The 13,195-nt window shown below is 55.2% G+C and overlaps 2 protein-coding genes across 2 annotated transcripts in view; both read right to left on the bottom strand.

Moving 5' to 3' along the window:
• LOC125711398 (rho guanine nucleotide exchange factor 17-like) overlaps positions 1-9,197 on the bottom strand; it is a 42,174-nt gene extending 32,977 nt beyond the window's left edge. The window contains 3 exon segments of the mRNA XM_048980241.1: positions 4,641-8,456; positions 8,458-8,625; positions 8,628-9,197. Coding sequence (XP_048836198.1) covers positions 4,641-8,456; positions 8,458-8,625; positions 8,628-8,696 — 4,053 coding nt within the window. The 5' untranslated portion in view covers positions 8,697-9,197.
• A 553-nt stretch (positions 9,198-9,750) lies between these two features.
• Positions 9,751-13,189, bottom strand: LOC125711402 (P2Y purinoceptor 6). Its single transcript, XM_048980252.1, is given in 4 exon segments — positions 9,751-12,423; positions 12,425-12,454; positions 12,456-12,506; positions 12,508-13,189. Coding segments are annotated over 4 exon segments (984 nt in total). The 5' UTR covers position 13,189; the 3' UTR covers positions 9,751-12,201.
• Between the last annotated feature and the right edge of the window lie 6 nt (positions 13,190-13,195).

Genomic DNA, 13,195 nt, shown 5'->3' with positions numbered 1-13,195 from the left:
ACACAGACACAGACACAGACACACACACACACACACACACACACACACACACACACACACACACACACACACACACACACACACACACACACACACACACACACACACACACACACACAGCTGCTTTGGACCTCAGGCAGGGGTACCATGGGAAACGATAACTGCTCCCCCCCCTGCTCCCCCGCGTTCTCATGGTTGCAGTCAGAAGGCTTTGGGGCGGGTGGGGGCAGGTGGCCCCCCAACATTTCCTCCTTCCCCCTTCCTCTAGGAACCGCAAAAGGGGGTGTCTATTTATGACAAAAGGCACCACCAACAGAATAACCAGAGCCCCCCCCCCCGAGTGCCGTGGGATAAGCACACCACAAAGAGATAAATCAGCCTGCATGTGAATCAAACATGCAAATGCATGTTTTTAATGCGCCGTCAGCCCCGGAGCCCCCACATGGGGGCATTCTGACCGCAGGCCTGCTTATAATGTGCAGGACGCCAGACAAAGGGTCTTCAGAACGTGTGAAATGCCAAGCAAGTCGAGCGGGTGGCTTTGCATGGGCTCTGGTACAAATGGGCAGAGGACCGGGGTGTGGCACGCCTCTCGGGCTTTGTTCCCAAACAGAGGGACAGCACTGTCCTCGGCCCCGCCACTCAACACCACCCTTCAGGGTCACAGACACAAAACAGTTATTTCTGTCCTGACCCTGAACCAGCTCAGTGGACAGTTATTAAAATGAAGCTGTCGGACACCCCCCGAAAGATCCTGTCAGGTAGGGAGAATTGGCGTATAGGAAACACCCGCACAATCACGTGAGATTGGGCGGGGGGGGGCAGGGATATGCAGTGTTAATCGCAGCCTGACAGGCAGATCCTACTAAGAAGGACTAAGCAAATCTTGAAACCCAAATGGAAAATTCATATGACGACATGCCATGTCCTGCCCTTCGAGGGTGGCTGGGGGAGGCATAATCACATCTGTCGCCCATACAGAGCATCTGCTTAGAGGGATCTGCTCTGCTTTGTCGAGGTCTGTTTGGGATCTGCCTGGCCAAAAACCACGTAGTCAGCTTGATCCCCGCTCCACGTGATCATCCCAGGCCCCCTGAAGGAGCCGTGACAGACCCTGCCGCCTGGCATACAGGGAAAGGGAAGCCAGGCTGATGCATCTCCCAGCCCGTAACACCTCCCCAAACACAGTAAAGGTGAGATTCCGGAAGTCGGTTTGGAGGAGTAGACCAGCGACAAGTGAAAGGTGGGTGTGTCACCGTGGCAACCTGTGAGTGACTACGCTGGGCCCCCGTCCTTTGGGGTCCCATGGAGCCCATAGATATGTCGCACGGCATATCCAGGCCTCACCATTTGGCCTGAGACAGAGAGGGGGGAATGGCCTGCTATGAGTACATGCACAACCCCTCGTGTAGGACAATGTGGGGGGGCAAAGACAAAAACCAACTGGAGGGTGACTCCTCCCTCAATCTACCCACACCCCATTTTCAGTGGCCTACAGTACGGATACAGCTGCGGGGTTCCTCAGAGTTGGGGGTCATTATGTAACAGACGAAGGGAGCCGGACAACAGGCGACATTCCTGCTGCTCACTAAAGTGAAAACAACCCCCCCACGTATACCTGATCTCTGAGCTGAATCTCATTTCATCGAGCCTGAAGGAGATGATGTCATCTCCATACTATGCTTCCTGTTTGGGAGCAGTGGCTACGAAGAGGGAAGTAGGGAGGGAGAGAGCAAGAGAGAGAGGGAGGAGAGAAGGGAGGACAGGGGGGGGGGTTGGTGGGGGTCATGGCCACACACCACTGCCTCATGACATCAGAGGCCACCTTGGTCTGATCACCCCTCTCTTCCATAACATCTGAGTTTAAATAGCTGGTTTCACACCAGCCCAGACGGTGACAGCAGAGACGACGAGATGAGCTCACTGACTGATCTCAGTACAGCCACGAAACAACAAAAAGGCTGTGAGAACGGACACCCCAGGCCACGTGTCCATATGGGTGACATGAGAATATGTCTCCCTGAAAGCATAAAAGCACACGACACACCCTCCCTAAATGGGCAGACGGTCTTAAGCCTCTGTGCCTGCCATTGGGAGATTGTTGGTTTGAATCCTGTGCTTGGTCGAGTAGCGATGACTCCGCTGGGTCCTTGAATGAGGTCCTTAACCTCTGGAAAATGCTCCGGAGATGGCTGACCCAGCGTCTGCGCCCAAGCCCTGCTGTATGTGTGTGTATGCATGTCTTAAACAACTACAGAATAATGGGCAATTAAAGAAAAACACACTCCAATGTACCTGTACTTCTGCCAACGTCACATTAAGCTTAATTTCATTCCTGGAATGAAGTGACCCGTGACACCTCCAGCCGAGCCTGGCAGCGCGATACAGACAGAGAGAGAACAGCGCCTACATCTCGCCTCTCGCTCTGGCTCATGTGGACAGAGGGGCTCCGTTTCCCGATTATTTATAACCGTGGGACTCACTTTCGCCTTAAACTAAACATTGCCACTGGCAGATGGCTCGCCTCCGTAGCGCAGAACATTCAAGTCCAGGTTGTGACGCAAACTGACAGCAGTGGGTGGCATCGGTGTCCCCGACGGGCACAAACAAATCAACTCTAAAAAACCGTGGGCCGTAATCCGTCGGCAGCCGAACGGGAGCTGGCACGCTGCTGTGAGGTCCTGTGCCGATGGGAAGCAGGCTGGCTTTTATCACAACTCATAGTAACCACAACAACTTCCTGTTTCTGTACAGCTACTTCCTGTCTGCGCAGTCTCACTCCAGGCGCAGCTGTCAAAGTCGGGCCGAGGCGGATGTCTGAGCACCCTGGTCACACCCCGACAAAGTGGCGCGGGGGACAAGGCGTCCTCAGAGGGAGAAGACGCTCAGGACTCGGAAAACACGGGCGTACAGCCATCAGCTTAAACGGTAGAAACCGGGAAACAACGGTCTGGCACCGGTTAGGTTATTAACTGGAAAACAGGTGTTATTTGTATGCAAGGCGCCGATAGGAGGATTCCGCTGCATGAGGCAAACAAACCACAAGCACGCTGGAATCTTGGCAGCTGATCCAGGTACGTACCTCGCGAGCTCCTCCTGCCGCCCAGCAGGTCACACTGAATGCAGCGGCACTCGTCTCGACCGCAGACGAACCGCACACATCGTGGTTTATTAAGTGACAAAACATAACCGTAAATCACTGGTATGCCGGGGGACATGAACACTCCCCAGGCCTGCAGGTGGCGCTAACCACTGGATTCCTAAGGTAGCAGGTGCATGTGGCTCCCTGGAAACGAGGAGGAAAAAGGGCACAGACCAGGCAGAAGACTGGGATTCAGGGTGCATGGCAGGGCACAGTCTGGGACGGCACAGAATAGCACAGTAAGGCATGGCAGGGCACAGCCTGGGACGGCACAGAATAGCACAGTAAGGCATGGCAGGGCACAGCCTGGGACGGCACAGAATAGCACAGTAAGGCATGGCAGGGCACAGCCTGGGACGGCACAGAACAGCACAGTAAGGCATGGCAGGGCACAGCCTGGGACGGCACAGAACAGCACAGTAAGGCATGGCAGGGCACAGCCTGGGACGGCACAGAATAGCACAGTAAGGCATGGCAGGGCACAGCCTGGGACGGCACAGAATAGCACAGTAAGGCGTGGCAGGGCACGGACTCAAATGAGAGTCCACTTCCCTTTCAAGCTCTCTGCAGCTATTCCTGAAGACACCCACCCTTCAGTGGATGAGCACGGAGAGGTAGTAACACCCCCACCACCCACCCCAACAAAAACATTTCACAAGGATAATGAAAGTAAACCTCATGACAGAGAGATCGAGAGAGAGCTCCAAGGAACTGCCTTATTGACATAAGAGACGATTAGGAGGAAGAGGATGAGGAAGAAGAGGAGGCCGGGGTCATGATGGCATTGCTCTAACGGGTCAACAGGACGCCCCGTACTCAAGCTGTGTAAGATCCGGTCACTGGCCCACAGACAGGCAGAAGGCGCACACACACACACACACACACACACACACACACACACACACACACAGCAACCTTCTCGGCATGGTGTCTCCTGTCAGCCTTCTCTAAACTTGCTCGCTGACCTACGGAGCTGCATTTCTCTAAACACACAGCAGAGAGCACGCTACCCCCCACAAAGGATAGAAACAACCCTGCTTTCCAAATCCACCGGCCTGGCACGCTCTGCCTTGCCCAGTGTGCCCCCCCCCGCAGTGTGCTGCCACGTGGAAGCCATGGCCAAGCCACTAATTATCCCCCCTCCCCCCACCTCAATGGGTTCCTGCTCAGTCACCACACTTACAGGACAGCATTACAGTTAAACACGGATAAGAAACAATGGGACTGAAAACAGCAGCAGTTCAACCCACAGTTAATGCTAAAAATGTGCTGATGTTGGGCTACGACATGGGACACCCAGATAAAACAGATGGGAGGGGGGAGCTCCCCCCAGCAGAGCATCCCATAATAACCATGACGAATGAATGAGCCGAGAACACCCTGCAGTCAGTAGGAGTAAGCTTTACTCTTAGTCAGTCAGTAGGAGTAAGCTTTACTCTTAAAAAGCAGACAAACACCCACTGCGGCCGTGCCCACCCCATTAGGTAATGACACTCACCACTTTGGCCTTCTGGGGGCCCGGGGCCATGTCCTCGCCTGTTTTCTGGGGCCCCGGAGTCACGTCCTCGCCAGCTTTCCTGGGTTTGGGTTCGCCACCGGTCGGGGTGCCGGGCAAAGAGCCAGACCCCTCCATGGAGGGGCTGGCGGGTGATTCCGCGACGTTCAGTGCCAGGATGTACTGCTTGGTGACGTCCTCCAGGGAGGGGGTCTGCTCTGCTGGGTATGGTTTGGGCCGGGTTGGCGTGGGGACGCTGATGGGGACGCCGTCACGGAGGACTGGGGGCCCCTCTGGGGCCACGATGGGCGTGAAGGTGGCGGGCTCGCTGGCGTGCCGTACGTGTTTGCCCCGTGACGTGCTAGACTGCTCAGGGTCGCTGGTCTGCCGTAGCGGTGCCGCCGGTACCCGGGGGCCTCTCTTCTTGTAACTACGGCGTGCCATGCGGGGGGACAGCACCTCTGCCAGTTTGGGGTCAAAAGGGAGACAGGGGGCCGCCTCGGTGGGGCCCGGCTCCGGGGCCAGCACATGCTCCGAGCGTGGCCAAGCCTTGCCGTCCGTCCGGTGAGGCCGCCGCTCGCCCAGCTCCGCCAGTTCGTCCCGCTGCTCTGACAAGATGGGTTCACTGCTGGAGGGTGGGATGGCCTGCTCCAGCTCGCTGATGGGCTCGCTAGAGTCCACCAAGCCTAGTCCATCGGGTCCTGCTGGTTCCCCACGCCGGCTCGGATCGCTGAAGGATTTCTTCTTACCGGCCTTGCCGTTGGCCTTGTCATCGCCAAGCTTGTCCATGGCGCCGGGCTCGTGTACGATGCTGCGCAAGAGCGTGCTGTAGTCCCGCAATGACTCACTGCACACTGACAGGTCACTGGCAGCACTGCCTGTGCCCTCCCATGGTGCCGGGATGCCCGCCTTGGTGTTCAGCGAGCCCAGGAGATTGCTGTCCACAGAAAAGTTCTCTGCATCCTCAGGGACGGAACGCTGGCGGTGCGGCATGGGGTCACTGAGGGAGCGGAACGCCTCCCCGTTCGACTCCCCATTACTCCCGTTGCTGGCGTCTGAGCCGTTGGTCCCAGTTGAGGAGAACTTCCTTCTGCGCCGGAGGGTGCTGGGTGTAGAGGGGGTTTCTAGGGGCCCTGGGCTGGTGTTTTTGTGAGACCCTGTCTCACTGACGATTGCCACAGCCTCATATTCGGTCCTCACTGCTGGCGTTGGGATGCTCATCTCCGGCTTCAACTCCGGCGCCCCCACCTGGTACAGGCCTGATTGGCTCCATGCGGTCAACGTTTGCCCCAGGAGGTCTGTACCTGACGACGCTCCGCATGAGCCGGTCTCGGGCTCAGTCACTATCCCTTCGTCGGTCAGGCTGGACTCGTGCCCGGATGACTCATCCATGGACTTGTCATAAAACACATTCTCCTCAGATCCCCCCTTTCCTAAAAGCTTCTCACCGTCTTGCGTCTCTCCTGAAACTGACATGGCTGTGTCCTTCTCTGCTACATCTCCACTCCTCCGTTCATCCTGCTCCTCTTTCACTTCATCCTCTTTTCTTTGGAAATTTTCATCTTCTTCCCGATCCATCCCAAATAAATCCTCATCACGAGCCCCCATCTGACAGATGTCCCGAATCACCTGTCGTGCCTCCTGGATGTATTGGTCTTGCAGAGGTGTGGGCGTCTGCTCCTCGTAGTCGTAGTCCCTCTGGCAGTCATCGCTCTGCACCTCCCTGTCGGGCACCAGTACCTCTCCATCCCCAGGTATGTCCAGGTGCTGCTCCGAAGTACTCCTCTTCGCCGTTACACCAGAGAAATAGCGCCGCCCTAGTGGCTTGTCAGAGTAAGTGAATGACTTGGCACGTCGAAGGGTGGCGGTGAGGTCCTTGAGGGACAGGCGGCCCTGTGCGGATCCCTGGCTCCTGGCCCCCATTTTATACACCGGGGAAGTGGCTGAGTTTGCCCCACACCCATCCTCGTCCCGATCTGCACCCATACACCCTTTCTTTCGAACCCTGAGCTCAGACAGGTCTGTCTTGAGGAAGCTGAGCAGGCTGAGCGTCTCTGAGGTGATGTCTGGGTTTGACATGGACATCCGCTGCTTCTCCTTCTCGCTGCCGAGGCCGCGACGCAGACCCCAAATCTCCGAGGCTGTATTCTCACCACCTCCTGTAGTTAACAGGGGTCTGGACCAGACACGGGTACGGGGGAAATTGTCCCCATAGCCGAAGCTGGGCGATCTGTACATGGTGAAGTTGCCGTGGAAGGTCCTGCACGTCCCAGAGGTAACACTGGCAGAAGATGAGTGGTCCTCATCCTTTAACGTCTCTGTGCTGGAGTATCTGCTGCTGCTTCGAGAGCCACACGGGCTGAAGGGAGGAATGCTGACCTTGGACACCCGGGACACCACCGGCACAGGGCTGGGGGTGACCCCGTCGGAAATCCCCCTGTAGAGCCTGCCAGGGCGCTCCCAGGGCTGCCCCGGCAAGCAATGCCTGCTTTTGGGCCTCTCAGAGCGCCACCCCACATGCTCCCCATCCCCCGGGGGCTGGAATCGCTTGCCGGGCTCCATCACAGGGACCCCGTCGCTGTCATCCGACTGCCCATAGTCCTTGGCCGGCCCCGCCCCACTGTTGCTCCTCTTCTTCCTCCTTAGGGATCTCCTCCTGCTGTTGTCTCTGCTGGGGCTCACTGGCACAGGGCTGTCCTCCTCACTGCCCGATGACCTCCCTGGGGACCCGGGCTGGGTACCATTTTTGTTTCGGGAAAAAGATACAGCTGTACCGGCACGTCCGTACGAGTGACTTCCCCGGCTACACCCTTCCTCCTCCTCGTCTTCCTCACCCGAGCTGGGATCTGAATGCGCTGGTGCCACAGAGGGGGCAGCCTGTGGTTTACAGGAACTATGCGAGGAATGTAAGCTATCCAGTGGCTGTGTCTGCTCCTGTGGGTGCTGCTGTCGACCCGGTGAGAGTGCACGGCCTGCCAGTCGGGGGGCCACAGAGCTGCTGCGAGGTGGGGGTGCCGGCGGAACGGGTTTGGGGCACCGACTCTCTTCGCGGGTCTCGTGGGGGTCCGGTCCCTCGTCTGAGTAGTGACTCGCGATAAAATGAGAGTTCAGACCCTGATATTGGCTCTGGGAGCAGCTCAGAAGGTGCGCACCTCCCTCAGCTGAGGGGGCATTAAGATCGGGACCATTATCTTCCAACCGAATGTGTACCCGGCCAATTTGCCCTTCTCTACATTCCGGTCGAACCGTATCCTGAACCCCAGGGCCCCAGTGACTGGCAGGTTTTGGTTCGTCGCCGTCGGAAGTGGACCTGTACTTTTTCCTGTTACTGTCCCCAAACAGTTCTCTAATTTTCGGCACACTCGGCCAGTTCGTCAGGTCCACATGAAACAATTCGCCATGGGTCGAGAAGTATCCCCGGTGCGCTCTGCATGGCGCAGTCCCGGCGGAAAACGCGTCTTTTCCCGAATTTAAAGATTTGGGATCGTGGGGGGCAGCGGGCACTTGCAAAGGATCTCTCTTACCTCCGACCCTGACCGTATCCGCGGTGCTGCCAGACGTCGGTCTTTGAGCTCTCTCGGGATCGGAACCGGGAACCAGGTCACACGACGAGCAGCTCTGCTCCGGAACCCCATCGGCTAGAGTGGCTGCAAACTCGGCGTCGGGAGCCGCCAGATGCCCGGCGTCTGCTCTGGGTAGTCTCCGCGAAAGCTTTGCCCCTTCCAGGCGTGTATCTACGTCTCTGTTGAACCTCACCGACAGCTGCCGTATGGAGGACGATACTGCGTGGGGGGAGCCTTTGTGCAGATCTGCGTTTTCGGAGCACGGCCGCCGAAATCTTGGAAACTTTTCTTGGCGCTGCCGACGGCTGCGCTTTCTCCACTGCGGTCTGTGAATCTGGAGCTGGAGGGGGAGCGGAGACCGGGGGGGGAAGGGCACTCCCGTCCGAGTCCCTTGATTTGTGTTGTTGATCCTCTGCTCCAGAAGCAGCCTGTTGGCGCTCCAGTTCTCCAGCTTCTTGAAAGAGACGTTTCTGTGCACGGACACCTTCTTCTCCATAGTGCATGTCCTCCTTCTTTTGTTTCTGCCCACCTTCTATTCCATAGCTGAAGGCGATCCTTCTCCGAGATAGTGCAGGAAACTGCCTCAAACAGCCATGTACCCACCGCTCGGTGCGTGGAAATGACAAAAAGGGTAGCGGGGGCGACTATTCACGTGAAAAAGGCTGAATTGGATATTAGTCCGTGCGAGAGGGGGGGGAAAGCCGCATTCTACTTTCCGCTGCTTTCCGCTCCCCGGTTCCGCTGCACTCCCACCCATCCACAGAAAAGGGCTCAAAGTTTGCTCAAACTTTCTCCTGACTTCGTCGGCTCCGCAGCCCCTGCATCGACTTCTAAAAAGCACCACTTTTCCGACTGCAGTCCCATTTCCAGTCCTGCGCGGCCGCGTTCGCACGCATCTCTCCCCTTTCCTCGAATCCCGCTTTCTGCTGGATTTGTTATTTTGATATAATTAAGTTTTCCCGTGACTTGTGTGTTTTACATGCAAATGCTGGTCCCGGCGGTGGCGGGATTACAATGATAGGGTCGGCTTAGCCCCTTAGGTATGGGGGGAAAGTTTTCCTTTTAATATGGGATCTAGAGAAGCCTAATCCATGTAGTATTAAATCCTCGGTAAGTATATGACAATTTTACAGTTGTTAATTACTATATCTTGTAAAGCTCTGATATGAATACATCTATGCGCTGAGACTGTCTGCTTTTAATGAATTTACTCAAGTGTTGTTTTTGTAAATTTAAGTAACCAGTTTGTATTGTTTTGGAGATGCAGCACTGAGCACTTGAGAATGATATGAGTGCTTCTCTTTCATTCTGCAAAACAACGCCTCTTTTGTGCGCTTCCTTTTAACAGACTGCTTTTGTAAACAGTTCTTTGTCCTCTGCGCCGCCAAACGCCGGCTACCGCGTCCCCTAGCGGCCGGCGCGGTGCAGCGCGCCCACTGGCCTCGGCCCCTTGAGTCGTTACTGCCCCTCTATGAGCCCTGTTGGGTCTGGGGTATCCCCCGGGGTGTGTCGGATGAAAAACACCCAAGAGCGAAAAAGAGAAGCTTCATGCTGAAATACCTTTATTGTCACACAAATGGCACACAGATTGCATGGGTACATTCAGACTAACGAAATTCAGCAGCGAGACAATTGGAAACATGATTCACAATAAAACAAACATTTGTGAGCCTGATAGACATTAAGACGAATTCATTCAAACGAACTTAAAACACGAAAAATCAGTGCTGGCAACAGTTAATTTAACTTTAAAGTATCATTACCTTTAAATACATCTACAAACAATCAACGAAACTCAACAGACATTTAACAAAAACTGCCAAATAAGCCGAAGTTGCCACTTTGAACTGCATCTGTTTAGTTTTATGTTAAGCTACGTTGAATGGTACACGCAGAATGCAAAACAGTACACAGTGTAACATTTTTAAACTGGACTGAATTAACGTCACATACGTTTATATTAATGAACTATCTTGGATTATGTTCACGAAAAACCATCAGGCAGGATCACTCGATTACGGTGATAAACACTGTCTGCATCGCCAATGATTTTCGGCGCAGCACCGGATGTCCAAACAAGCGTCAGTCGCAGCTCTTAATAGACAGCTGCAGTCGGTACTTTTAACCAGCGTACACGAAGCCCTTCTCTGGCAGGACCCACACGGATAATGAGCACAGTCCGCAGTCCTCATCGTCAAAACGGGCATTTCAGGATAATTATCAGGCTGATCACGCCATCTTCTGGTGACCACCAAGACCTACACTCTCAGTCCGAACGCGGCACGATGACGATGATGGTGATGATGATTTCGCTGCTCGGTTGGTCTGTGAGTTAACTCGCGCCTCCAGTGCTGGAGGTTTGATCCCCCAGCCCCGCCTCTGTGTGTGGAAGGTGCATGGGATTCATCTGGATGTCCATGCTTCCTCCAAAACAGATGCATGTTTTGGTAGATTGGTATCCGTAACAGTCCTATGAGGGACTAGCTACCCATCCAGGTGCCCTCTGTCTCCTAGGATATGCTCCACACTCACTGTGGACAATCAGTTTTTGGAGTATAACTTCATAGATGACATGCTGCATTATATACATAACATACAAAGTCCATCAGCGTGGAGATGAACATGAGAACATGGCCGTATGTAAACATCAACATGCATGACCTCACATTTATATCTGTCCTTTCTCACACATGCAGTTCCCCCCTGACACCCACAGCCGGCCTCTGAGACCACTGTGATACAGTGTCCTGCTGTATCATCCAGCCTCCTAACCCTAACCCGTTACCCCCCCCCCTCCCCATTTCATCTGCCCACCTTCTGGTCACAAATCAACCCCGGTAAACTCAATGGCCATTTACTAGGGATTTCACCTAACAAATAGCCAGGCTAGACAATGTAGCCAATTAAATGCTATGTGAACAGCACTCAGTGTCGATGAAAGAGGTGTCATCTTAAGCGAGGATCACCACCGGCGCCCCCTGTCTGAAACTAAGTGAAATTAGCTTGCAGAAGTGAATCCCTGACATTAGAAATCCGGCAAATGCTGCCACCTTTAAAATCAGGATTAAATTAAATTTTTATTCCTCAGTGCCTTTAATTAGCGTTGCTAACCAATATTGATACATTTTGTTTTACTCTTATTTCAATTTTCTTTTACCTGTAAATTTTCATTTCCATTTAATGATTCCTATCACTCGATCTTTTTATGTACAGTCTTTCGAATGAACTCAGTGTTTGAAAATGTGCCATTTAAATAAACTTGCCTTGACTAAGTTGGCACCCCCTCCAGAAGAGGGCGCCGTAGGTGGACGGTGCTTTTTACGGCAATCATTGGGATGTACACTTGTATAGCCATGAAGGAAAAGGAATGTTTATAATATACACTTCACAGTAATGGATACTGACTCGGGGGCAGAATGGTGGTGCAGTGGTTAGCACTGTATGGGGCGGCATGGTGGTGCAGTGGTTAGCACTGTATGGGGCGGCATGGTGGTGCAGTGGTTAGCACTGTATGGGGCGGCATGGTGGTGCAGTGGTTAGCACTGTTGCCTCACACCTCTGAGACCCGGGTTCGAGTCTCCGCCTGGGTTACATGTGTGTGGAGTTTGAATGTTCTCCCCATGTCGTCGTGGGGTTTCCTCCGGGTACTCCGGTTTCCCCCCACAGTCCAAAAACATGCTGAGGCTAATTGGACTTGCTAAATTGCCCATAGGTGTGCATGTGTGAGTGAATGGTTGTGTGAATTTGCCCTGCAATGGGTTGGTACCCCATCCTGGGTTGTTCCCTGCCTTGCACCTGTAGCACCTGTGGGACAGGCTCTGGACATCTCTCTCTCTCCCCCCCCCCCCCCCCCCCGTCACCCTGAACAGGACAAGCAGTTGCAGAAAAATGATGGATGGATGGATACTGACTTAACTTTGGCCTCCCATTGCCCACATGTGCGCAAGGTGGCTATTTTAAGTATCAGCTACATCTTGCAGGGCCACGCCCCCCCCCAGGCCCTACACTTGGGGTGTCACGTCCCTCATGGTGGTGATCTTGTGCAGCAGCGTCCGCGTGCTCTTCCGGAAGCGAGGCTGCGTGAAGTAGAAGAGGATTGGGTCCAGGACGCTGTTCATGCTGGCAAAGGGCCGCGTGCTCTTGTACACCACCGAGTAGAAGTTCCGCACGTGGCACGGCGCCCCCTTGAGGGCACGCACCAGCAGGTACGCCGTCTTGGTCAGGGTGGAAGGGCAGGAAGCTGACGGCGAAGACCCAGCACCACCACGGCGATCATGCGCACAGCCTTTTCCTTGCGCTCCTGCGAGGGCCACAGTGGCCGCCGATCTTCCCCGGCACAGGACACGTGCCATCAGGCAGTAGCAGACCACGATGGCCAGGAAGGGCAGGCCGAAGCCCAGGCAGGTCAGCGCCATGCCGTAGGGGAAGTACTCGGCGGAGCGGCGCGGCTCGCTCAGATCATAGCACACTGTCCGGTTCCTCTGCTCCCCCGTGGTGGCGAAGGTTAGGGTGGGGGCGCACAGGGTCAGCACCACGACCCACACGGCACCGCACACCGCCCAGGCACACCGCCGCCCCCCGGCCCGGTGCCAGGTGGCTAGCGGGTGGCATATGCCAAGGTAGCGCAGGAAGCTGATACAGGTGAGGAACATGATACTGCCGTGCAGGTTACTATAAAACTGGAAGCGCACCAACTTGCAGAGAGCCTCCCCAAAGGGCCAGTAGTCATGGCTGGCGTAGTTGTAGATGAGCAGCGGCAGTGAGCAGACGTACAGGAAGTCGGCGGCCGCCAGGTTGAGCATGTAGATGGTGCTGCGGGTCAGGGTGCGGCCGGACCGGCAGACTCGCAGGATGACGGCGCCGTTGAGCGGCAGCCCCAGCACCAACACCACGCCGTACACGGCCGGCAGCAGCAGCCTCTTGAAGTCCTCGCTGTACGTGCAGGACGGCAGCCCGCCCAGCGTGCTGTTGTGTCCCGGTGAGGCCATCTGTGTT

The sequence above is a fragment of the Brienomyrus brachyistius genome, chromosome 17, assembly GCF_023856365.1.
Source record: "Brienomyrus brachyistius isolate T26 chromosome 17, BBRACH_0.4, whole genome shotgun sequence".
Lineage (NCBI taxonomy): Eukaryota > Metazoa > Chordata > Actinopteri > Osteoglossiformes > Mormyridae > Brienomyrus > Brienomyrus brachyistius.
Note: the sequence above shows the minus strand (reverse complement) of the source record. Positions and strands in the feature narration are given on the sequence as shown.